The 24739-nt window shown below is 52.5% G+C and overlaps 11 protein-coding genes and 1 non-coding gene across 12 annotated transcripts; 5 read left to right on the top strand and 7 right to left on the bottom strand.

The window, feature by feature from the left end:
* Window positions 1-1070: 1070 nt before the first annotated feature.
* Window positions 1071-4772, top strand: PSV08DRAFT_202133 (uncharacterized protein; the record flags this gene model as incomplete). The annotated part of the gene is made up of 7 exons (XM_014217820.2): window positions 1071-1116; window positions 1177-1206; window positions 1282-1336; window positions 1393-2707; window positions 2756-2878; window positions 2928-2978; window positions 3027-4772. The coding sequence occupies 7 exons, from the start codon at window positions 1071-1073 to the stop codon at window positions 4296-4298; spliced, it is 2892 nt and encodes a 963-aa protein (XP_014073295.1). The 3' UTR covers window positions 4299-4772.
* A 162-nt stretch (window positions 4773-4934) lies between these two features.
* PSV08DRAFT_351290 (uncharacterized protein) lies at window positions 4935-5744 on the bottom strand (the record flags this gene model as incomplete). The annotated part of the gene is made up of 2 exons (XM_066092840.1): window positions 4935-5330; window positions 5379-5744. The coding sequence occupies 2 exons, from the start codon at window positions 5742-5744 to the stop codon at window positions 4935-4937; spliced, it is 762 nt and encodes a 253-aa protein (XP_065949267.1).
* Window positions 5745-6057: 313 nt separating this feature from the next.
* PSV08DRAFT_370970 (cytochrome P450) lies at window positions 6058-7731 on the bottom strand (the record flags this gene model as incomplete). The annotated part of the gene is made up of 2 exons (XM_014217791.1): window positions 6058-7101; window positions 7153-7731. 2 exons carry the CDS (start codon window positions 7729-7731, stop codon window positions 6058-6060), a joined length of 1623 nt encoding a protein of 540 aa, XP_014073266.1.
* A 692-nt stretch (window positions 7732-8423) lies between these two features.
* PSV08DRAFT_222857 (uncharacterized protein) lies at window positions 8424-9396 on the top strand (the record flags this gene model as incomplete). Its single annotated transcript, XM_014217782.1, has 1 exon — window positions 8424-9396. The coding sequence occupies one exon, from the start codon at window positions 8424-8426 to the stop codon at window positions 9324-9326; it is 903 nt and encodes a 300-aa protein (XP_014073257.1). The 3' UTR covers window positions 9327-9396.
* A 6-nt stretch (window positions 9397-9402) lies between these two features.
* PSV08DRAFT_390070 (uncharacterized protein) lies at window positions 9403-10992 on the bottom strand (the record flags this gene model as incomplete). The annotated part of the gene is made up of 2 exons (XM_014217821.2): window positions 9403-10914; window positions 10965-10992. The coding sequence occupies 2 exons, from the start codon at window positions 10990-10992 to the stop codon at window positions 9479-9481; spliced, it is 1464 nt and encodes a 487-aa protein (XP_014073296.1). The 3' UTR covers window positions 9403-9478.
* A 487-nt stretch (window positions 10993-11479) lies between these two features.
* PSV08DRAFT_t30 lies at window positions 11480-11568 on the top strand. Its single transcript has one exon. It is a non-coding gene; the product is annotated as a tRNA-Pro (tRNA).
* A 951-nt stretch (window positions 11569-12519) lies between these two features.
* On the top strand, window positions 12520-13743 carry PSV08DRAFT_296469 (HSCB C-terminal oligomerization domain-containing protein). The gene has a single exon (XM_014217770.1). It carries the CDS (start codon window positions 12561-12563, stop codon window positions 13320-13322), a length of 762 nt encoding a protein of 253 aa, XP_014073245.1. The 5' UTR covers window positions 12520-12560; the 3' UTR covers window positions 13323-13743.
* Window positions 13365-14710, bottom strand: PSV08DRAFT_41305 (uncharacterized protein). Its single transcript, XM_014217822.2, has 3 exons — window positions 14499-14710; window positions 14301-14370; window positions 13365-14186 (listed from the first exon to the last, which is right to left on the bottom strand). The coding sequence occupies exons 1-3, from the start codon at window positions 14583-14585 to the stop codon at window positions 13408-13410; spliced, it is 936 nt and encodes a 311-aa protein (XP_014073297.1). The 5' UTR covers window positions 14586-14710; the 3' UTR covers window positions 13365-13407.
* A 229-nt stretch (window positions 14711-14939) lies between these two features.
* On the bottom strand, window positions 14940-15937 carry PSV08DRAFT_296455 (cytidine deaminase-like protein). The gene is made up of 2 exons (XM_014217771.1): window positions 15713-15937; window positions 14940-15576 (listed from the first exon to the last, which is right to left on the bottom strand). Exons 1-2 carry the CDS (start codon window positions 15846-15848, stop codon window positions 15155-15157), a joined length of 558 nt encoding a protein of 185 aa, XP_014073246.1. The 5' UTR covers window positions 15849-15937; the 3' UTR covers window positions 14940-15154.
* Window positions 15938-16889: 952 nt separating this feature from the next.
* On the bottom strand, window positions 16890-18408 carry PSV08DRAFT_222846 (uncharacterized protein; the record flags this gene model as incomplete). Its single annotated transcript, XM_014217797.1, has 2 exons — window positions 16890-18266; window positions 18346-18408. The coding sequence occupies 2 exons, from the start codon at window positions 18406-18408 to the stop codon at window positions 16890-16892; spliced, it is 1440 nt and encodes a 479-aa protein (XP_014073272.1).
* A 1244-nt stretch (window positions 18409-19652) lies between these two features.
* On the bottom strand, window positions 19653-21853 carry PSV08DRAFT_362066 (amidase signature domain-containing protein). Its single transcript, XM_066093021.1, has 6 exons — window positions 21566-21853; window positions 21480-21501; window positions 21401-21408; window positions 21033-21297; window positions 20348-20905; window positions 19653-20289 (listed from the first exon to the last, which is right to left on the bottom strand). The coding sequence occupies exons 1-6, from the start codon at window positions 21829-21831 to the stop codon at window positions 19744-19746; spliced, it is 1665 nt and encodes a 554-aa protein (XP_065949266.1). The 5' UTR covers window positions 21832-21853; the 3' UTR covers window positions 19653-19743.
* Window positions 21854-22548: 695 nt separating this feature from the next.
* PSV08DRAFT_390063 (FAD binding domain-containing protein) lies at window positions 22549-24641 on the top strand (the record flags this gene model as incomplete). Its single annotated transcript, XM_066093504.1, has 2 exons — window positions 22549-22781; window positions 22846-24641. 2 exons carry the CDS (start codon window positions 22549-22551, stop codon window positions 24620-24622), a joined length of 2010 nt encoding a protein of 669 aa, XP_065949265.1. The 3' UTR covers window positions 24623-24641.
* Between the last annotated feature and the right edge of the window lie 98 nt (window positions 24642-24739).

The following is a 24739-nucleotide window of genomic DNA, read 5'->3' as shown; positions in this document are numbered from 1 at the left end:
CCGGTGCCAATGAGACGGTGCTTGGAGGGTGTGACGAGTCTGCAAGATGCGTACATGCGTACGTCTTGAAACTGGTCCAGACGTGATCGGCCGTGTACACTTTGCAGAGGCACAGAGCCAAGTCCGGTTGAGCTCTTGTTAGATTTCTGTGCATACTCAATGTCGTCAGGTGTTTGGCCATGGCAAATGGACAGTGCATGTTGTTAGATTAGTGTCAACGGCCACGCCACGTGCAACATAGGGTCCTCTGGCACGCGAGAATGATTAATTGCATAGTGACAACGAACCGATTGGCCAGCGGCGAGTTTTCAAAGGCGGTCCAAACGCCTCGAAGCTTTTTGAAACCCACCCTATACGCAAAATTTCCGATGTCCGATGTCCGACCAGGAGACCAACATGCGGGCTATTAGCCGATGTCCAAAGTAGCAATCAATTGACAACAGCTGCTGCATTGAGCAAAGCATACTGCCGTAACAAGGCAATTGGAACGGTTGAAGGATCCAATATGGCCAGCAGGCCGGCATGGCCCCACTGGTATGCGCACCACGTCCCCCACGCGAGGTGATCCGGGGTTGAAGAGGGAATCCTTTGAGAATTCGGACCTGAAGGCAGTCTTTTTCCAACACTACATTAGCAGAATAGCCCTACTACGCCCTCTGGCCTCGGTCGACCGGGCAGTCAAAACAAGGCACAGCACGATCTCCGGGGCTGGATGGTCAGCTCATGGGATGTAAGCCGATAGCCTTTCTGGGTTGGGGTGCGGCTGCGCGATTGGCATAAGGCGTGGCAACCGTCAGACAAGCGCTGGGATCGGGTGGCAACGATTGGAGAGGGAGGTTGTCGGGCGGTGCAATCTAGAGGAGGCACTGCGGATTTATATGCATCTGGTAGATGAGGTCGACATGAGCCTATACTGGCCGCATAGTAGGCCGAGTCAAGGCATAGGCATGGCTTCCCCCGCAGTCCACCATGGCTTGGCAGCCTAACTAGCGCCTCCGGCCGCCGGTCGTCGTCGAAGGGTCCTCCGATCACCCGCCAAACACATTGAAACATTGCAACTGCTGCCAACCATGGCATTGAAGCAATGTAGCATGTGCGATCGCACCTTCACCAAGCGTACGTTGCCCTCCGCCCTCTGGCCACGATGGAAGTCCAGCAAACTGACCTGCCTGACAGTCGAGCACGTGAAGCGTCACGAGCGGTCCCGTATGTCCGCCCCAGTCGGTCGAAGAAGACGACGACGACGACCAAAACAGCACCAGCAACTAATCTGCCAGCTAGACACCAGAGAGCGCCCCTACGAGTGTCCGACATGCAAAAAGCACTTTTCGCGCAGGTGAGGCTTCCTTGAGAAAAAAACAAAAAGAGTTCCCGTGTCCAACCTCCAATCAGCGACGTCCTATTTCGACACTGCAAAGGCCATGCCCAAAATGCCATGAACCGGATGAAAAACAATGAACCGCAGCAGAATGCCTCGACGCAGCAGCAGCCTCTGCGCACCAACTCTCTCGATGATGGCAAGACCCCCATGTCGGCGGTGCCTTCACGCACAAACAGCGGTCCCACGCCAATGCAGACACCTCCCATCCAGGACGATGCCAGCTTCTCGCCCATGACCAGCAGGACAGATGCGCAAATCCACCAGCACATGAACCCAAACCGTCACTACAGCGCCCATCTTGCTTCCACTCCTCACGCACGCCAGCCTGCCTCGCGACTGCATCCGGCTTCACCCGGCGATGATCGCATCGAGGCGCTTATTAATGCTGCACAGCACCTTGAGCCTGGAGTCGACACGCCATGGCGGTCGCCCTCGCCAATGCTCATTTCCCGCGCGGAAACCGCGCCGATGCAGAGCCGCAATCACCACGACAACATGGGCCCCCCGATTGATCCGGCCATGGAGGTCCTTTCATTCTCGCCTGCAGGCCATGTTTCAAGCTTGGACCAGTGGGCGTTTGAGCTCGTCCAGAGCAGCAACCCAATTCCCAACCGGACCCCAGCAGATGCACTGCAGACGTGGCTTTTTCCAATAGAGCAAGAAGGGCACACGCCGAACGGACCGCACTCGCTTGGAGTAGGGGGGGTTGATGGCGGCTTCTTCGACTCGGACGCCTTTCGAGCAATGCAAGAGAATCAAGCCAGCCCGTCAGGGAGTAGCGCGTCTATTGCAAGCAGAGTGCCAAAAGAGCGCTTTCAAAGAGTCCAGAATTGCTGGCCGTCACGAAATCGGCGCTCGTCGCGTTTAATGCCGGATCTGTGGCAGAGTCTCGTATCGTCCGACTGCATCAACATCCTCTCCGAGTATGATTCCAGATCAGCGGATACGCCCGCCAGCGAGAGGCAACGCAAAAATCAGCGTTGGGGTCTTGATGAGGAATGCAGAAGCAGGCTGCAAAGCACACTGAACAATCTGCCCATATCGAATCTGATACGGTCAGAATCCGTGGCAGATACCATATCGTCAAGCGGAGATGCTGCGGGAAGTCCGAGCGTAGAGGGCATCATCCAGTTTCCACCCGCTGAGATTCTCGACATTGCTTTGGAAATGTATCTCTACTACTTCCACCCTACCCTGCCAGTCATTCACATACCAACATTTTCGGCCAAGAATGCTCCGCGGTCGTTACTATTATGCATGTGTTTGATTGGATTAAGCATTCTGGGGACAGCTGGCGCAGCCAAATTCGTTACACGCACATTTCCTGTAAGATAAGCACATGGGATAAACTCTCGTCTGCTAACATGCATATAGGCTGTGTTGCAGCTTGTAATGGCCGAGTTACAATCGTTACCAACATCAGACCAGCCTCCACATAGACAGATGCGGGTTATCGCTACAAGCTTGCTAGCCCTCAACCTGGCTTCCATTACCGGAGTGAGTTTACCAAGGAACACAATATGTTCGCAAGCTGACCCATTGCCAGCGAAAAAGCCGTATCGCGCAAGCCGAGAAGCTATACTCGGAGCTTATTGGTGTATGTACACATTCGTGTCTATTCTTGTTGTGATACTGATAGCTACAGTTTGCTCTAAGTCAAAGCCTATTCTCTGCGAATGAAGCCGGCAAGATAGAACCACTCCTCGATGAAATTATCGACATCGACGCCAAATGGAAGACATGGTCCAAGATTGAATGCTGCAAACGCATCATATTCGGTCTGGTCGAGGCAGACTGCTGGTGGGCAGGATATCTCTCAACACCTCCCATGATACGCCCAGAAACAATCCACATTTTCCCGCCGTCCGATTACGCTTTGTATCATGTAAACAGCGCTGCAAAATGGTTCCATCTGGTGCAAAGAGGTGCCAAAGTTCATTCACAAAAGATTACGCCATCATTTCATCCAACGCCGGGATTGAAACTGGATCCCAGTAGTTTTCGATGCTTACTAACACTGCTCCTCCTCCGTATCTACGAGAGCAACGATCGCTTAGCTCCTGCGACAGGACACCAGAAGCAAATGGAGCCCTGGCGCATTTATGCCGAAGACCCGCGAAGTCGTGACATCCTCCCTTTGCTAGTCAATCTCTCAAGCTCCTCCATCGACGCCGTCCGCACCGCAGACCTCAACTCTGCCGTTCTCTGGCATGCCTCATGTATGCTTCTCGGCGCCAACTTGCGCTACTTTGAGCTCGCAGCTGGGCGGTCAGGCCCCGAACCCGCTGTGAATGCCCTCGAAGACATTTCAGCATGGAGCCAAACGCCCAGCGCTCGTCGCAGTATCCTCCATGCCTCCCAGATCTACAAACTACTTTTCGACCGCAAAGTCAGTGATATAGTCAACCCGCATAGCGTGGTCGCTCTCTTTGAAGCCGCTCTCATACTAGGCCTGTACATTTTTACCGTTCCGCCCCACTCCTTAAACTCTACCAACGGCAATTGCCCATCAGCCGACTCATGTATCGAGCTTCTCGATCCCGTCGATTGGCTTTCTGTCGGACAACTGGGTTTCATAGACAGCTCGCAGTCCCCCGTCGGCTTCGCCGACACAACCGAAGCCCTGAAATTCATCCGTCACGGCGGTCCATTCAGCATAACCGGCATCGCCCTCGATGGCGGTTACCTAGCCGCACGCCGTACCCTCTTGCACTGCGCAGACCTCATGGAAGGCATGGGCCGCTGGAAGAGCCGCACATTCAGCCAAATCCTGCACATCATGAGTGACGACCTAACCGAACACGACAGCCACAGCAACGACGAAGCTGATTTCGCAGCCGAAATGCGAGATAACGACGAGGAGCGCGACCGGAGACGCAGCGGGACGAGGCTCGGTCTCCAGGACGATCCGCTATGACGGTGGCAGTCCTCTTCCCAACAGTGTCTTTCCATTACAAAGCTGAGACACTTGTGGGGGAAGAGGAGAGGACGGAATGTATCGCGGTAAAAAATAAACGGTGGGGAGTGGGAGATGCATGTGTGTATGGGTTTGTTGTGCCTGGATTTCTGTTGGAGGGGGACGAGATGCGGAGTTTCAACACTGTTTATCTGCTGCTGTCCCCTTTTTTTTGTACGCGCAAATAACAGGATTGGGGACTTGGGCTGTCTTTATTTAAAAAAGAGAAGAGCATGTTATGTCGGTGTGGGGCGGAGTGTTCATGAAGCATTTGTTCAGTTACGGGTTACAGATGGGCAAATAGCGGGGGGTGGGTGCGGCATTGGGACGGCGCTTGTGTTTGTATCTCTCTTTTATTTTTCCATATCATAGGGGAAAAAACGGGAGAGCGAGAGAGAGAGAAAAAACAAATGTTGAAAGATTGAGATTTATTCATTTTTTTCGTCTTCTTTATACTTTTACATGGTTTCGATAACTCTGTGTGAGGTTTGCCTCTTTTCTTCTTCTTCTCTGCGTGATGAGCATGTGTCGACAAGCCCTACTTGCTACTATCTTGACTGTCCCTTTGTCTCTCTTTTTTTCTTCTTTTCCCTCTCTTCAGCGAAAAATATCCATATCCTGCACTTTAATCGGTGTACCGTGCGTGATCAAATCACCTGCAGTGCTACTCTGCATAATGGGGTCCAAGGGCGCCAGATCCATGGTTCGGTATTGTTCGAGGTCTGCTAGGGCTGCTTCTTCTTCCTCTTCAACTTCACAGCGGGCTTCGTAGCGGGCTTGCTGAGAGTTGGTTTTGCGTGAGTACGGGTTTCGACGGTGCTTGGATGGCCGAGGTGGGTTGGGGGTTGGGCTTGAGGGGGTAGTGTACGGTGCGCTGGATGGTGTGTCGGTAGTTGATGAGGTGCTTGGGGAAAGAGTGGGTTCGGAGGCTCGGCGTGTGCGATCGGAAAGTGATATTGAAGGGGAGAGTTTGTTAGCGTTTGTATCGGGGAACTGTCAGAGGGTTAGCAGTTTTTCATCTTCATGTGGACGCATACTGGCTTTCTGAAATATGGGGGAATCACGAGTAGATTCGGCATCGCTTTCGTCACCAACATAGCTATTCTGAGTCGTATACTGCTCGGTTGCTTCTTTTGTTGCCGCCATCTTGGACTCGAGTTCTTGCGCTGATACCTGCGCCCTCAATTTCCCCTCGATCAGTCTGCGATGCTTGTTCATCTGCTCGTCCTCATCTGACTCTGCCTGGTCATGCGGATACAATGTGCCGAAGTCCTGTGCGGGGACATCTACGACGGTCGTAAACGGGACATTCATGACGTCTTCAATAGTGTCGCCTTCTTGGATGTCGAGCTTGGAGACGGCTAAATCGAAGTCGCTCAACTCCATGGTTTTAGTCTTTTTCGTCATTGTCGTACTCATGTGAAGTTGCTTGAAGGCGATAGTGCTTGGTTCAACTATGGCAATAGAGGGGAAGGGATGTCGGTACCAGGAGCATAATGCAGGAAGGGACGATGAGATCAGATAGGTAAAGTGGGGGCAGCAAACGCGGAAAGGGTAAACAGTAGTTGCTTTCACTAGACATTTATGAGATCACGAATAGGTCTTGCCAGCTACAGTAGGTAGCTACGTTGATTCTCAGTCGATGAAAATGACTATACAACAGACATGTTGGTTCTCATACGAAGCAGATAGTAAACCCATGTGAACAATTTTACTAAATTCAAACCTCAACACCCTCTTCACCCACACGTACCCCTCTAAGCACATACCCATCCCTCCTCGCCTCAGCCGCCTCTCGCAATAAAGTCTCACTAATCTCTTCAGATCTCACCTTCCACCTCACGCTATACGGCTTCGCCATCGTCGTACTCCCAACTGCATCAAAAGCCTCATCACTAGTATCAACCTCGATTTCCTTTCCCGAGCCATCAAGCGGCGGCAAAATATCAAAAGCCCAGAGCAACTTTGCGAGAACAATAAAAATGCTATTCTCTGCGAGATGCACACCAGAGCAGATTCGGCGGCCTGCGCCAAAAGCCCAGTGGTCACGGCTTGCTGCAGGCCCGGCAGCGTAGTGGCCTGATCCGTGCGGGTGGTTGAGATATCTTTCTGGATAGAAGCGCTGGGGTTCGTTGAAGAGGTTGGGATCGTAATGAATGGGGTACTGTTGGAGACATACGACTGACTGTGCGGGGATGTGGATACCTTTGTAGGTGACGGGCGCGGTGGTGTAATGCGGTGTACCAATGTTGGTGACGGGACGTAGACGCAGTGTTTCTTTGACGATGGCACGGACATAGGGCAACTCGGCCTCGTCATCAAAGGTTGGAGATCGAGTAGATGATGCGATTTTCTGTATCTCCTCAAAGGCCCTTTGCCTGGCATGTGGGTTTGCAGAGAGGTAAAGAATCGCTGTGTTTAGTGCTGCAGACGTTGTTTCACTTCCTGCTTCAATCATACTACCTGCCAGAAACGCTGCCTGCAGCTCACTGATACCCTGTTTTTCGTAGTCGCTTTCGATGAACTGTTTGACGAAGCATTCGGGAGCTTGTTTGGTTTCCATTTGCGTTTTCAAGGTGCTCCAAAATGACATCCAGAGTTTAGCTTGCTTTTCAAAGTATGGTTTAACATCTTTGCGCCACCACTGCAGTTTTGGAGGAAGTTTTCCGAGGAAAGGAAGTGTGTCAGCAAGGTAAGTGCCTGGCTTTGCCATGAGAGAGAAATCGTTCATGATATCATAAATGCCATGGACTTCGTCGCAATCCTATTCTTATCAGTCCGAATCAATACATGCTTTTCGTATATGCGTACTCACCCAATCTGGTATGCGTCTTCCATAAGTACTTGTCATGATGACACTAACGGTATATCTTCTGATCGCTTTGTAACTGACTCCATTTCCCTTCTCTGTATCTGCTCCGTGCAAAATCTCCTCAAGCAGCATCTTTGCTTCGAATTCCTGACTTGGCTTGAAAGTAGCGCTCACAGCTGGAGTCAGCAGTTTGTGGCTAATGCTTCTTAACTTTCGCCATTCAGGTCCATACTCCATGAACAAGAATCTCATTCCCCCGCTGAGTGCATCTCCAGATACAGGTAGTGGTGCTCGTGAGCTAGTGGATGCAGACTGTTTGTCGAGAATCTCCTTGCACGCATCAGGCGAGCATATCATGTACCAATCATTCCAGCCCAGTCGGATCCTATATACTTCGCCATACTCGCGAGCCCATGATGTGATTTGCTGGTGCGGTTGCTGGCCGAGTTGATGTGCATTTCCGAGAATTGGAAGGCCGGTAGGTCCAGGTGCGGCTTTTGTGCCGGGCGGCGGCTTATTCTTGTATCGCGTGTAGATGACAAAGGTCACGAGCAGCAAGGATAGGAGGGCAAGGGTGTACATGTGGGGCTAGGAGTAGCTAGGGTGTGTGTTGGGGAAGAACATGAAGCGTAAGAAACAAGACAACGCTCTTAGGGATTAGACTTTGGGAATTGGGCCTTCTGGGTATTTCATCAAGTATGGACATTCTGTTAATGATATGCATGGTTTGAGGTAGGTGGCGTCCCCACATGTTTAGGCTAAGACACCTGACACTGAGTACGGCGCAGGCAGATGAATGAGGGGAATGTGGAGTAACGCTCAACAGGCTAACCCGTATTTTGTCCAGAGCCTCTTCTCCACCTTTCCCCATATTCGGTCAGACTCATGGCAACGGGGAAATTCATATGGGCTCCCACAGCGCGTTAGCACGTGTTAGTCGCGAGTGTCTCGAAGCCTCTTAGCGGGACCCATCCCACTAACTCTCGCAAGTAGACTCAAAACCATACGATCCGAAAGATGATAAGTCTTTCCGCTGTGAAGGTTGCACAAAAAGGACGCTTAAATGGAATAATAACAAGCACCTTATTCATCCAATCGTTAGTCAGCAGTCTCTCTGTCGGCTCCCGAAGCCACCGAAACCCACATCCATCCTTCAGCAACCTGGCGAAGATCCAGCCTTGAAATCAGTGCGAATCATGTCGAGGTCTCAGCGCAGAATCGCATATAAATCAAGAGATCGCATCCCGTAGCTAACAAGTCATGAAACACTAAAAATGCTCACCCGCTTAGCAATCCGCACGCCTCTGCGTTTCCTAACATCGAGTCTGTATCTCTACAGCATCCGCGCACCAATTTCCCAACGCACCATATCCACCTCGTCCGCATTTAAACTCGACCCTTCCCTCTTCAACCACACGCTCTACGATCGCGTAATATCGACATGGTTCCCCGGCGTCGACACGAGCGGGCAGGAGCTCGACATGAGCGTGGTGAAGCGCTGGTTCATGGCGACCCCCGCTGAACGAGTCGCATTGGACACACAATGTCGCGAGGCCTTTTCCCCTGCACTGGAAGCCATTGGCCCCGACAAATACCCCGATGCGACCGCGCGCCCATTTCTCGACGAATTGCACCGCATTGCTGAGCGAACCGGGGATGTGAATAGCGAGGAAGCCGCATGGACGGCGCTCAGTATGACGCTCCTGCTCGACCAGATACCGCGCAACATATACCGTACGAATTCTGGGCTGCAGCTTGTGTACAACCACTACGATCGCATAGCGATGCATCTTGTCCGCACCCTTCTATCCTCCGAGTCGCCTATCTCGCGACCGGATTTACATCCTGTCTTCCGCCTTTCGTCGCCGCATAGGATGTGGTTCTATATGCCGCTTATCCACTCTGAAGACGTGGCCGATCACGATGTCGTAAACGGCATTGTATATGAGCTGGAGAAGGAGGTAGCAAGTTTAGAGGGATACAAAGGCACGAAGATGTTTATTGAGGGGTCCAATAAGTCGGCTAGGGAACACAGAGACATACTGGATAGGTTTGGTAGGTATCCGCATCGGAATGGGGCGTTGGAAAGGGACAGTACGGAGGAAGAGAAGCGGTTCCTGGAAGAGGGAGGAGCTACGTTTGGGGTGGCGCAGGAAAAGAAGGAAGCTGCGTTGTAGAGTATTAGTTGAGTGTGAACACGGTCTTAGGCATGTAGAGTATCTTTGCATTAGTGAAACATCCTCGAGTCAGTTTGCTATGGAACAAGGTGTGTCTTTGCCAACACATCAGTGTTTGCGTACGTCACCGGTAATTTGCGTACGAAATAGTGCTATGTTTCTCTCTTGGTCTTGTCTTCGGCCTGTTGTACCTGCACCTCGAACCAACGTAGCAGCCGTTCAGTAGCCTCGACATTCCTCTTCAGCTCTTCCGCATTCTGCCGAATTTGCTTGAGATGCTCAAACACTCTTGATCCATCCGCTGGCTGTATTGATTCGTACTGCAATAAAGCATGCTCAAGGTGATGTAGGACTTCCTTTTGTCTTATCCAGTTGGTACGCACTTGCTCGGTGACCATGATTGGGCCTTGGTAGTCGTATTGCGCAGCTGCTGCCAACTTCTGTGATCTGTCGGATTCTATGAAGGGAGGTTGAACATGATCCGCTTGCCGCTTCTGCCGCAATTGCTTGTCTGCGTCTGCTTCGTGGTATTCGAGAATCGCATGCCTAATACTCATGTCCCCAGCCATGTTGTTGAGTAGTTGCAGCTCTCGTCGAAGTATGTCTTTTTCTCTGTCTTCTTCGACATGGAGGTAGAATTCCTTCTCCCTATCCGCAAGATGCTCCCACACGAACTGCATTTCAACTCCTGCTTGTTTCTTGTGCTTCTGGATTTTCTCCCGCCATTCAAGAATGGCGCTTTCGTCCCGCGTCTGAAGACTGTCCTTGTATGCTCGATAACCTGCTTCGAGGTCTGGCCCTGTAAGATCGTCTGCTTTGAACTCTATTTGCATGAGGGTGAACTTGGCCGTGTCTGCTTGCAGCGATGAGCTCAACGTTGGCCCCTGAGATTCTCGGCTCAATGGTTTTGCGTGCTGCTGTCGGCTACGTATACCACCTGTTCCTCCTACCCCAGTAAACTGTAAAGGATTCTGCAGGATCTGTAGATATGGAGATGTGTGACACTTGAACGCGAGTTTGCCGATAAAAGATAGCGAAGCTTTCGCTTCTTTATCGCTCTGCAACTTCTCATATTCTCTCGTCCGGATCACCTCTTCGGATGATTCTATGAAACCCATCATTTGCGAGTGGATGCGAGTTAGGAAGGTTTCTGAAGCTTTGTATCCAAGTGCGCATCCAACAGTCACTGCTCCAATGTATCTTGAAATTCCATAAGCTCCAGGAAAAGCGCGCGGGTTCAGGGCCGTCACAACACCCAATGCTCCGCCAGCCAGCGTCGCGTCCTCTGCAGTCCAGCGCGTTGTCCTTTGCCACAGCTTTCCAGGCTCCGGTGCGATATTTTCCATTTTAAATACACCTCTGTTTATCTCCCGTTGCCCGTACAATCCAGCAGCTGTCCATGAGAGATCGACGACGCTGAAGAAAGCGGCGGAACGGAGGAATATGCCTGGACGTGAGCGGCCGACAAGCGCAGTGAAGCCAGTGAAGCCAGCTGCAGCAAGCGAAGCTCTCCATGGTGATGTGATGAGGTCATGCTGTGCAGCGAGGCCGCCAGGTCGTCTTCGCACGAGCGGATGTTGGTCCTCGCCTAGAGCTCGGTCAGGAGCTATGCGCCGCTTGTGCCCTTCAGACACATACCTTCAGGAACGAATAATCGTAGGACCATTGTGGATTACAATGGTCATTTACAATATCGCGGAGCTGGCTGTAATAAAGCGATAGTCATTGGATACATTAGCCCAATGAGTGGAAACTTGCAGCATGAAGCAGAAGCCATGCATACGCAGTTCGGGAAATTGCGTTCATGATGTCGATGATGCAGGCACGACCCTTGCGGTAGTACAAATGACGTATCAATCGCGAGTGGCTTGAAGCAAGTGGCAAAGAACAAGCACTATAAGCAATGGCTGCCCTCAAATTTAGAGCATTAATTCTTCCCAATCGTTTCAACTAGACGCTGATACGTATGTTGTTCTAAAACGACAATGTCAGGTCGGTAGGTGGACCAACCCCACAACTGAAGCCCCGCAGCGCTGTCATGTGATTTGTTCTCTAATTGGACAAGTACCATGGCCCTCTTCCATTGGTAAATTTTCTCTGGATATATCGCGAGATTTGCTTTTTTCTTCCATCAATAGCTACTACAGCTACACGGTCTTATGGTCTAGTGGTATGATTCTCGCTTAGGGATTTCCCGAGCACAGCTTGCGAGAGGCCCCGCGTTCGAGTCGCGGTAAGACCCCATTTTTTGCACTTTCGGTGGACTTGTAATAAGTTCCATGGGAAGTGCGAGCCCTTTTATTTTTGCATTAGCGTATAAGTGACTGACTATGATGTGAACAGGTATATGTTGCCTTAGTAGAATGTTATGATGCTCTCTGTAAATGAATACTCTGTTTTTGGATGCCGATGTAGAAGATCAATATCCTCCTCTTAAATGCTTCACTACCATCAACACAAATGCACTATTTATGTCTTTTCCTAACCAAACCCAGCGCGTGACCATGATCAATATTCCTAAGATATTATCCTTATGATGTTTTAATCTACTACCAATTTTAAAGAAATACATCGTCATCAATTCGTAACAAATTCGAATAGAATTTTTTGCGCAGAAATTTATAAAACTGAATCATCGCCTAGCTAAGTATTTCATCAAAATGAAGACACATTAAGTACGTTTAAAAGTTCGAACGTGACTGATCAGACCTTCTTATAGAGCTTGCTTATTGGTCCTTTGACGAGTTCTATCACAAGACAATCATTCAATCAACTACATTACGTCCTACATAGTAGAAGAATTATAGGTAAATCCGCTATTGAAACCTGCCAACTGGATGGACTAGAAACTTTCAGGTTTCCATAGTATGTTTGCAATGTGCAGTTGATGACTTCGGTCGAGAAGATCAGAATATAGTAGCGTTCATGCATAACTACACTAGTAACGAAGGTACACCGGCTTGCAGGGAGACGAATAGGAAGCGTTCGGCAACTTTGCGAAAAGTTCAACCACGAACCCGATAAAACACACACAAAATATGATCTAGACTGTAGCTATTTGTCATGTACATGCACATGTCATTGGTGGGTGTTGGTGATGAATGACGTAACTGATCAAATGTCGAGCGCGAGAATGTTTGACCCCTGCACTTCAGCCTAACGCAACATTTATCAACAAATCCTGCCTCCACCTACACCCCACTATACATATACGTACAACCCACGAATTAAATAATGCGCTCCCTGAGACCATCCGCCGCGCGTAAAATCCGCGCATCAATTACCTCCGAATCGGCCGTCTCATCACTATTTCGCACGCGACAAATCGGCACACCATGTCTCTTCTGCGCCCACCGCACAGCACCTCAAGCAGCTTTCCGTCGTTTCCAATCCACATCGTCGAGCTCGAATACGGTCGAAAAGCCATTTGAAACAAAGCCATCAGCAGTGGCACAAGCCCCACAAACACACTACTCCTTCTTCCCCGCATCACTCCCCGACGGTCCCCCACCAAACGGCCCCTTTGCCATCGACCTTGCCGCCCTCAAGCGCGAGTTTCTACAGCTACAAGCACGCGCGCATCCCGATCTGCATCCGCAAGCGGACAAGAAACGCGCCGAAGCCACGTCGGCACGCATTAACGAAGCCTACAAGACGCTCCAAAACCCCTTGTTGCGCGCACAATATCTACTTTCGTTGAGGGGCATTGAGGTGGCGGAGGATGAGACGGCCAAGGTGGACGACCCGGAACTGTTGATGGAGGTTCTCGAGGCGAGAGAGAGTATCGAGGAGGCGGAGCGAGAAGAGGATTTGGAAGAGATGCGGCAAAGGAATGAAGAGAGGATAGCACAAAGTACAGAGGTTATCGACAAGGCGTTTAAAGAGGATGACCTCGACGCAGCGAAGAGTGAGGCGGTAAAATTGAGGTACTGGGTCAACATCAAAGAGAGCATAGAGAATTGGGAAAAGGGTGTACCGGTTGTGTTGCAGCATTAGCAAGGCGTAAACGGCTGGAGTATGGTACTGTAAAACAAAAAGCTCAATCCCCTCCTCTATCCCATTTTTAACCACTAGATTTTCCCTAGACAGGCACAGTAATGGGATTCATAACCCCCGCGCCCCCATCAACCCTCAACTCGGCCCCCGTGATATAACTACTAAACCCACTGGCCAAGAAGCCCACCGTCCTCGCTACCTCCTCTGGCCTCCCCGCCCTCTCCAACCCAATCGTCCTCTTCTGACTCTCACCCCCTTGCAGACTCGCCGGTGGAAACTGTCCCTGCGCCATCTCCTTGACCCCACAATCTTTCAAATCAACCCCCACATCAATCTGGCCCGCCGTCACCGCGTTAATCCGCACCCCAGTCCCTTTCAACACCAGCACCCCCGACCGCACAACTCCCAAGGCCGCATGCGACGCCATCGTAAACGCAGGAGCCCAGCACCCGCCGTACGTCCCCGCCACGCTCGTCACCACAATGATAGAGCCGTACGCAACATCTTTGGGCGCGGCATTCGCGTAGTTGCCCTTTGGCGTCGTTTTCTGCATCGCCGCGGGCGCGTACTTGAGCGCGAAGAAGGCCGGCAATGCGTTGGTGTCGAATGCGGCGTATAAGTCCTTGGGTCCGGTTTGCGTGATGGAGGGGGGGCCTAGGAGCCCCGTGGATGAGGTCCAGACGTCGAGGCGGCCCCAGGTGTTTAGCACGTCGTCGATGAGGGCGAGCGTGTCTTCTTCAGAGGCCATGTTGTACGGGTAGCTGATGATTTTCGTGTTTGGGTACTGGGTGCTGGTCGTGTCGGGGAGGGTGTAGGGGTCAGAGGGGAGGGTGGAGCAGGCGTAGATGCAGGCTGCGCCGTGGGCTAGGGGAGGGGTTTGGGGTTAGAATTGATACGGTTGTTGTTCAATTGGGGACTCTTCTTCTCCTTCTTCTTCTTCTTCTGAGCGAGGAGGTAGTGTTGTGAAGGAGGACGCACCGGCCAATTCAGCGACTATGGCTTTGCCTACGGGTTGTGTGGCGCCTGTTACTACACAGACGAAGCCGTACTATACAAATTCCCACATTGCTTGTTAGCTAGAGACACTTTTTTTTCCACGCCCGTTCCATCTCTTTCTTTCCCCAATCCACACTCTAACATCCCCAAGTTTCCTGCAGATAAACGAAAACAACTTACAAGTTTCCCATCAGCCCTATACGGCGAAAAGTGCTCCGAATCCGTAATTCCTTCTTCCCTCCTACTACTTCCATTGCCTTGCGTCATCTTTCTGTCACTTAGTTATTCTATCTCTTCGATAAATACGCAACACAGCAGCGTTTTCAGCAAGGGAAAAAGAAAAGGGAAGAAGATGCACGCACTGCTTGAGCGCAGGCAGACGGAGGGGATAGTCACAACATGTTTGAACGGCTAATTGACTTGTTTTGCAGGCATATTAGATTGTGTCAGTTGTGCATTACATATCCACGGGGCGCGGAGATAGGGAAATGTTGGCTGTTGGAGGGGGATTTCTTATCTGAGGGCTTATCGGGAGGTTTCCGCGGGGAAAAAAAGAAGAGAGGCTGCGCTGTGCTGAGGGGTGAGTGGGTGCAGGATAACTTGAAAAAAAAGGTCAGATGTGAGATATTCCATGGACTTTGAATGTAGTACAATGGAACACATAGTGTGTATTCAATGCTGTTTTGTAGAGTATGTACCCGTCTAATCTAGTACCTCAATCCACGCCCCCCAGCACGCCAGAGATGCTCACATACTACTCCCCACCAATCATAGCAAATGCACCATCACCAACACCCTCAATGCTACATAATCCCCAAACCCCAACCCACCCTTCTTTACGCAGTCTTCGCCTTATCCTCCTCCTGCCCCTTCCTCAGCTCCTCGCGGGGGGGCAAAACATCCGGCCCAAAGCTGAGCGGCAACAACTCGCCCATGGTCCTCACAATCCACTTGCCCTCCTTATTGAACATGAAAATCGGCGTTTCGAGCCGCAAGAACTCGCGCAGGAACTGGCGACACATGCCGCAGGGAGAGCAAAAATCCACAATATCGGTTGTGACGCCGACGGCTTTGAAGGCGCCGATGCGGTGGCCTGCCATCACGGCTGTGCCCATGGCGACGCGTTCGGCACACGTGCCGACGGGGTAGGCGGCGTTTTCTACGTTTGCGCCCGTGATGATGTGCGTTGTGGATGGGGCGGTGGGATTCGAGGTGTTGAGGAGGAGCGAGGCGCCGACGCGGAAGAGGGAGTATGGGCCTGGATTTTTTTTGCTGTTTGTTGGTGTACTATTCTTCTTTTTTTTTATGTCCCCATTCCATACACACGTACAAACTAGACGTTTTTCATGGCCTAATCTGATTGTATATATTGGTATGAAAACTATACTACTTACAATAAGCCCTCTCGCGCGCATCAAAGCATTGCTCCCCTAGAATCTGCAGCTCCTGTGCTGAGACGCCGTGGATCAGGCCATTTTCTTCGTTGACGGCTTCTCCGGGGCTGAATTTGGGGATAGTGAGCGTGGACATTGTCAGAGGGGAGAAGAAAAAGAAGAAGAAAGGAAAGAGGAAAAGAAGGGCGACGCGACGCGCCGTATGCTTTTGGGGAGGGCACGCATGACGTGGGGCCCGAGGTGTTGTTAACGCGGGGCTTCGTTGGACAGAGCCGTTTGGCTAGTACGTACATGGGCGGAAAGAGGCGGTTCGGGCAACTCCGATGGGCTTGTTAACAAGACAGGTGTATGGTGAGGGTCATCTGATACTTTTTTTGCTCATGCGCTTGGAGCCGTGCGGAATATTGGTTTGCTAGATTGAGAACATGCTAGCTTTTGCGCTTAGACCGCAGATGCGGGGTGTGCTGATATGGTGTTGTTAGTTGGTATGCATATCGTGACCAAGGAAAACTCGGACGTCTTCTCTCACGGCATTTCTAAACTTTTCAGGTCACTACTAGTACACCGAATAGTGTTTCCCTGAAATTTTCGTCTTTATGTAACCACCTGCTCATAATAAGGCCAGCTTCTTTCTAGAAAGATTCTGGGAATTAGTGCTGGTACAAGACGTCTATTGTGATGGGCCGATACAGGCTTTCTCCGATAGATTCAATCTCTGTAAAAACAAGAAGAAAAAGAATGAACTGTCAAGGAAGAAGAATAAACGTTCAAATGCTACAGGTACCCGAAACATGGTATGCACTACCCTACAAGATTCCACTCATGACAATGGCTTGGAAAGATACCAGTCCTAAGCTAATCGTGAAATGGATTCGATTCCGCTATGAGCATAAAGCTACTCCCCAAACTAACCTATAATCTATACATCAACTCCAAAAAAGAACTTACACATCACACTCTATAGTCAATGTGAAAGGATTGAAGGATATGAAAACACCCCTCAATTAAACCGACCAAATCTTTTCCCAATATGCTCACGAAAGAAAGAAAGAAAGAAAGAAAGAAAGAAAGAAAGAAAGAAAGAAAGAAAGAAAGAAAGAAAGAAAGAAAGAAAGAAAGAAAGAAAGAAAGAAAGAAAGAAAGAAAGAAAGAAAGAAAGAAAGAAAGAAAAACTCCCCTACAAAACCGCTCTAACATTTTCTCCCTCCATGACGCCTCCCCTACTCTCCACCTCCACCTCCCTCCACCTCCTCTCAACATCCTCCTCACACCTATACGTCAACAGCCAACTCCCCACGCCCCCCCACCGCCACGCCAGCGGATCCTCGCCAACCCTCAACCCCCTATCTTCAAACTCCTCTTTACTCACCCTGCCCCTACCATTAAACCGGCCAAAAGCCGTCAGTAGCTCATCCCGCCTCACCTGGGCCTCCCCATCATGGACATGATACAGATACTGCTGGCGGTTTCCGCGTGAAACCACGCGTTCGGTGCGCTCGCGCCGACACCGCTCGTACACGGCCAGCGCCCTCGCCTTGTCAGGACGGGACTTTGCAGTAAGCCGGGCGAGACAAAGCCCCAGCACGTGCGCATCTTCGAGCGACATGCCGGCGCCCGACGCAAGATACGGCAGCGTCGCATGGGCGGCGTCGCCGAGAATGGTAAAGGCAGCAGAGCGGGTATGCGACCAGGTGGGATCGAGACCGGGGCGGATCATGAGCCGCCATTTGGCGACGGACTGGCATAGCGCGAGCAGTTTGCCGATGCGCGGGTCCCAGTCTTTGTATAGGGCGCGCATCTCTTCGACGTTGCCGGCGAGCGTGTTGGCGCCGGCGGGCATGTCGTCTGGGACGAGGAGGACCATGTTGAAGAGCTTGCCGCCGCGGAGGACGTAGTTGACTGCGTGGGCGTCTGGGCCAACCCAGTAGTTGACTTGGGGGTCGAGGACGAAGTGGGCTAGGTCGGGGTCTTTGAGCATGTCGTTGGTGTTGAGGAGGAGGCGGTATGCGAGGTCGCCGGTGAGAAGGGGGGGGTCTTTGTGGCCTAGGAGTATCTCGCGACATTTCGAGTTGATGCCGTCAGCACCGACTACTAGATCGGCTGTGTGTCTGGTGCCGTCTTGACACACGGCGGTGGCTCTTGTAGTCTGGTTCCCCTGGTCGGCTTCGTACTCGATATCCACGACCCTCGCTCTTGTAGTCAACTTCGCACCCAACTCGATCGCCCGTTCCAAAAGCCCCCTATGCAAGTCCGCCCTATGGAAATCCCAAAACGGTGTCCCGCATTCTCTCTCATACTCATGAAAATCCATATCGCTTATCTTATTCCCCTTCCACCCCCGCATATTGCAAAACTGCGGTGTAGTCGCATACTTCTCAAGATACGACTCGAGACCCCAGGATATCAGAATTCGCGACGCATTCGGTAAGCATTGGATCCCAGCGCCGATTTCACCAATTTCCGACGTCGACTCGAGGATATGTACGTTGTGCCCGGCTAGTAAGATGGATATCGCTGCTCCGAGGCCCCCCAGACCAGCACCAACGATGACGACCTGTCAGGAACGGCGGAATCAACAAAACAAACATTACGTGACAAGGACAAAAAAAACAGACGTGAAAAATAACACTCACATCAAGCCTACTCTTCTCATCCCGCTGTTTCTGCACAATAACCTGAGGTTTACCAGGCGCCATGATGTCACCTTTCGCGCTTTGCTCACAATTGTATGTTTGAGTAAGTAATTCACGTCTTCCAAACGACTGAAAAGAGAGCTCCCCCCAAAGAAAAACACCAACAGCAACTTGTAACTACACAAGCGGACTCAAAGATGCCCATTCAGAGCTTATTCAAAATACATGTCCCTAGGAAGCTTTGCCAGCTTTGCAGCAAGCCTTCGAGAGCACAAGCTGTCAGTTGTCGTCATACGCTCTCTCTCCCCCCCTCAACCACCACGCGCCAGCCTATCGGACGGCGAAAAAAAGCCTCGTGTGACGATTACATACAGTAGTTCAACAGAGTGCAGAGATGGCTCCAGACGCGTGAGCAAGCGTCGATGCTTATCTAGCCTTTGCAGATTGGAACCTTTGCTTTTTTGGTTGGCAGCGTCGATGGGCTAGCTTCGGGGCGGGCGTGGGCGCGATTGGTGCAGAGGGTGCATATCCGGTAGGCTAAGAGATTGTTCATTGATGCATGTGTGTGTGTGAGTGGGGGGGATAGCGAGTGCGTGAGGATGCAGATGGGATAAGGGCACATGATAGCGTGAGGGGTATGCGTATGCTTTATTCCGATAGGTTCCGGGTATTCCGATGCTGACGTAGTACTCGAGGGCTGGGGGTGAGGATCGTCTTTGTAAGTACATAGTATAACTACTACCCATGGTTGTATGTAGCATGACGGGACGGCGGCATGGAGATAGCCAACGGTATGAGGACAGGGAACGATACAGATAAGGTTTCTAGTACACGATAAGAAGGATGCGATGCTCAAGTCAGTCTCTAGTACGATTTCTCACTCGGTACAATCACGTGACGGCCGACGTTCCCCTCCCACTGCATTCTCTTGTCATGCGAGGTTTGGTTGGATAGCGAAAGAAAAAGTGTCTGTACCAAGCAAGTCAAGGTTCGACTACATCAAATATCAAAGTCGGTGTATTGATATAAAGTAGACACAGCAGGAAATGTGAACAGCAACTCAAAAGGAGGCATTGTAAAAAATCATCACTGGGCATCTGCTTGGCTTGCTGTGTTTTGTTCGTGTTTCCCCGCTTGCCAGGCCTATTTGATGCAGGGTCGCTTTCCGCAGTGGAGCAGGGCGCCTTGCACGACTCGACACGGGGACGCCACGAATCATTATAGGCTTGTTTGTCGCGTGCTCGCGTATTCACGTGCGTTAGGCTCAATCCTTCAGGATCCGCCGAGCACGAGGGAGCGGCATCTTCACCGTCGGCATCGTAGGGCTCGGCAAAACTCTATTTCGACTTGTTTGCAGCTGCATCAACAAAAGTGCTGACAAAACACGTCTGCACCACATTACACGCCATTCACTATCCTATCAATGGCGGCGGCGGCTCCAAGCACTTTTTCTTCTTGTAGGCGACGCGCTACAACCTGCACTCCGACCGGCATGCCGTCCATTGCCTCGAGGTCGAAAATGCTCCAATTCCATTCGTCCAACGCATTTCTCGGACGGTACTCGCCCATGGCCTTGGTAGCCTCAGCATCAAGCTCTTTTGAAACTTGACCAGCAGGTAGTACAACTGCCGGGTAGTCTACAAAGTTAAAAACTTTGGTGTATCCTACCCACCGGGACTTGCCATGTGGTACCGCAGAGTGTGGCATGACGGGCGTAAGCAGAACATCGACAGACTTTCCGCTTTTCTCGCATCGCGTCGAGTTCCACATGTCCAGGTAGCGCTTCTGCAACGCCAGCTTTTGCTTGTTGAGCTGCCAGTAGTCGTACACCGAAATAGCCTGTCCCCTATTCACCAGGGCCTCGACATGGGGTATGAAGGGCTCGCCACCGGCCTCGACGTCACGTCGGATATCCTCACCGCCATCGGCCGTATAATACTGGTCCTGCACACACACGCACACGTCAGGGTCGAGTCAGATGTGGAAATGGTGATGGACTTGCCATGACGTCGATGCACTCCTGGTGCAGACTGCCTGGTGTCCACGCTATCACTTCGTGACCAGCATCTTGGAGGGCAGCGGCGACTTGGTCGAGGATGCGTGCAATGGGTGGATGGCACCTGACTACACCATCGTCGCGCATGACTGCGATGACCAACGGCCTGGATAGCGCATCTTGGTAGAGCTGAGATCGCCAAGCAACTGGACAGCACTTTGGGTCGAGGTCCCAGGGACTTGCGTCGATCACTGCCTTTGTGACGTCGACTAGGGAAGCCATGTTTCGAGTCATCGGCCCTACGACGGACGGGACGTGCTCTTGGCCTTCGGTCGAGACGGAAACGCCTTGGTATGGTAGACGCGTACTGCTGGGCTTAAGAGCATATAGGCCGTTCATATGGGAGGGAATGCGTACGCTACCTCCAATGTCGGTGCCCCATCCAACCACTGTACCTTGCAGTGCGAGCAGCGCCGCTTCCCCACCAGTGGAACCGCCGGAAGTGAAGTCGGGGTTTTTATCGTGAACGGTACGGCCCCACAATGGGTTGTCCGTTTCGCACCACTGGCGCTGTCAGTTGTGCACCTTGTTCTGGAAGCCATGCATGTCGTGTGTGCATATATGTATAGTACACTACATAACGTGGGCACGTGTGGGTGTGTATAAAAGTAGTCATGGACAAGACACTTACCATGATGCTCTGGGGAAGATTGGACTTGGCAAGGATGACGGCGCCCATGGCTTTGAGCATAGAGACCAAGACGCAATCTTGGAGGGCAGGGCGGAAGGCCCGCCCAACGTAGCCCAACGTGCTGTCGTATCCCTTGACGTCGAACTGGTCCTTGAGAGTCATTGGCACGCCGTGGAGAGGCCCCACCAAGCGGCCATTTTGCTCGAAAAAGGCATCGAGTTGCTGGGCTCGTTCAAGGGCATCGTCAAAGAGGATCTCGGTCAGGCTGCATCAGTCAGCAAAGGCGGGGGAGGAGGGGGAGGATTATTGTATTGTTGTATTGTATTGTCTTGTCTGAGATGAGAGAAGGGGAGGGAGCGGGCACGTGCCAGTTTGTCTGTATAAGGCGGTTAGCGGGCCGGAGGGTGGGCGGTCGAGTAGCGGAGGGTGGAAGGCGGCGGGCCGTACGCGGGTTTGAGCATGTGTCGCGCTGGGGGTTCAGGGTGGCGTGAGAATGGGTCGAGAGCAGATTGAGGTTGGCGAGGCTTGCTTACCGGGCGATGTAGGCAAGCAGCAGCTGTGATGCCGTGACAGCACGCGAGGAAATGGCCTGGGAGACGAGCTGGAGGCTGCTGATGGCGGAGGTCAAGGCCAGGCTGTGGTCCGCATTGGGCAAGGCCTGCATCCGCAAGCCGCCCGGGTTCACTTCGGCTGCCGTCGTTTCAGCGCCTGCGCCCGTGAAGCGCTGCATGGCCGCTCGACGCAAAGACTGTTTCTGGGCGGCTACTTGCTGCCATTGGGGCGTGCTGCATGTCGTCATGGCGGTGGAGGAGGAGGAGGAGGAGGAGGAGCAGAGGAAGGGGGGTGGAAGAGAAAGAGGCGGTGGTAGTGGCGAGGATATAGTCACGACGCCACCCACACGAGATAAACAGAGATAAAGAGAGCGAGGGGTGCTGGTGGGGACGACGCGATAGTACACACACACACTGTACACAGCAGAGTGCTTACAGCAGACAGACGGACGGCACGGCGAGACTGGCAGACCAGGCATGCCACTCTGGGATGTACGCACATGGACATTGCAAGCACACCACCCCCGGGCACATGGGCATGCTCAACAACCACAACCCAACCCCAGCCCCTCCACGTGGATGCAATATCGCGGCTTGCCCAGGACAGCTAGCTGCCGTCGGCGCCTCGTCGGCCTTGCAACGGCCACGACATGGGACGTGGTGGTGACTTTGCTTGGGTGGCAGGCCGGGGAGGCGGGTGGGGCTGAGGAAGCTGTTCACGGCCATGTGCATGCAACCCCTTGCGTCGCATCACCCATTGGCGCCCACCCTCTCTCCTCGCCGCCAGCACAATGACGCGCCTCGGACGACCCTGGACGCTGCTCTGCCGTCTGAAAATGGGCACATGTTCGACAGATAATCGGATGTTTGCTGCCTCTCCAAATCCTTCTCACCACCCGCGAGTCGGCCTCCCCCGACCAGCTCTGCCCTAGCGCCCCGGCCACGACTGCCTACATAGCAAAAGCATGGCGCCCTCCCTCTGGACGCGCATGAAGCGCTCAACCTCGACCAGCCCGCCCACGTCCATCCGCGACAAGATGGCCCCCGGCATCACCACCATCTCAGACTCCGAGTCCCGTTCGACCGGCAGCAGTCTGGAAACCACGCCCAGCGTGCCCTACACCCGAGAGGACGACTACTCGAGCTTCATGAGTGATGTCATGGTCGTCGGCGCCGGCCCCGCCGGCCTCATGCTTGCGTGAGTATTCGACGCAAACCAACCACACGGCCAGCTCTGTGCACTCTCCAGCTAACCAATCCAGCGACAACCTGGTCCGCTACGGCATCAAGACACGCATCATCGATGACCGCCCCAACCGCACCGCTGCCGGCCGTGCCGACGGCCTGCAGCCAAAGACGATTGAGACTCTCCGCCAGATGCGTCTTGCAGAGCCCCTGCTGCGCAAAGGCGTCAAGATCTACGACATTGCCTTTTGGAAGTCGACAGCCGACCGGCCACTGCACCGCTCCGGCCGCGAGATTCACTACCCGCCAGTCGTTGACCTGACCGACCCCTACATGCTGCTCGTCCACCAGGGCATGGTCGAGGGCGTGCTCGAAGACGATCTCAAGGAGAGAGGTGTCACGGTAGCCAGGAACACGGCCTTTGTCGACTTCAAGTACACGCCCATGGCCATCCGTCCGCTTACAGTCAGCTGCCAGCAGGACGTCGGCCGTGCCCCCAAGACCTTCAACACACGATACATTGTCGGCTGCGATGGTGCCCATTCAAAAGTCCGCAAGTGCATACAGGGCGCCAGCCTAGTAGGCTCGTCGACCGACGCTGTCTGGGGCGTCATAGACGGTGTGCTCGAGACCGACTTTCCCGACATTTGGAGCAAGGTCGTCATCCAGTCAGATGCACTCGGCTCAGTGCTCCTCATTCCCCGCGAGAGGGGTCTGACTCGTCTCTACATTGAGCTGCGTCCCGACTCCACAGAAGTTGTTGGGCCCCAACAAGCCACTCAGGAATTCGTGCAGAAGCGGGCGCAGGCCATACTGCAGCCATACAGGCTCGAGTGGAGAAATGTCGAGTGGTTCGGCCGCTACAAGATTGGACAGCGCGTTGCAGCCCGCTTTGCCGACGACGACCAGCTGGTCTTCATTGCTGGCGACGCTAGCCACACCCACTCTCCCAAAGCAGCTCAAGGAATGAACACGTCAATGCACGACGCCTGGAACCTGGCCTGGAAACTAAACTTTGCCACTCGCGGTCTCGCTAAACCTTCGCTACTCCAGTCGTACGAGCAGGAACGACAAAAAATTGCCAAGGACCTAATTGACTTTGACTACGAGCACGCCAATGCCTTCCACAAGGGCGATCCCGCAGCCCTCGCCGCAAACTTTGCCAAGAACGTGGCTTTCATCTCAGGCTGCGGTGTCAACTACGATGCAAACGTGCTAAATGTAAAATCAAAAGGCTCTCACCGGGGCCACCTCAAGCCCGGCTATCTACTTCCGCCCGCAAAAGTAACCCGCTACATCGACGCCAACCCCGTCGATATCCAAACCGACATCCCCGCCCTAGGCCAATTCCGCATCTACTTCTTTACCCACAATATCCGCGCCTCCATGCCCTTTTTAGAAGCAGTCTGCCACGCCCACCTCGGCCACAGCTCCTACGTCGGTCGCGTCAGCGCGGCAGGAAATGCCTCGTACACGGTCCAACCCCCACTTGCAGCCCCCCACGACGAATTCGTGCTCCCAGAACGCTACACACCCGTCAGTGGCGTCTTCACTTATGCTCTCGTTACCGACGAAAATCGCGCCAATTTCGAACTACGAGATTTACCCAACATGCTCCGTGAATCAGCTTTTACCCTCTATCTGGATGACGTCCCGGATAAAGATACCCGCAAGCAGACTTGCATGGACAAGTGGCTTGATGGCCTCGATAAGAACGAGGTGGTTGTCGTTAATGTGAGGCCAGATGGCTATGTTGGCACGTTCCGTCGCTTTGCCGATGGGACTCGTGAAAGCGGGTTTACGGCTGTGCAATGGATGGATGATTATTACGAGAAGTTCATGCAGGATATGTAAAACTTTCTATCTTGCTGCTGTACTCGCTTTTTTTTTTCATCTCCCTCTTCTATTTTAGGGGCTTCTTTCTTTTTTTAGATTTACGATTTTGATCTTTTATACGCATGGCCCTTTTTT

Source organism: Bipolaris maydis, assembly GCF_028858645.1.
Source record: "Bipolaris maydis strain C4 unplaced genomic scaffold PSV08scaffold_6, whole genome shotgun sequence".
In the NCBI taxonomy this organism is placed as follows: domain Eukaryota; kingdom Fungi; phylum Ascomycota; class Dothideomycetes; order Pleosporales; family Pleosporaceae; genus Bipolaris; species Bipolaris maydis.
Note: the sequence above shows the minus strand (reverse complement) of the source record. Positions and strands in the feature narration are given on the sequence as shown.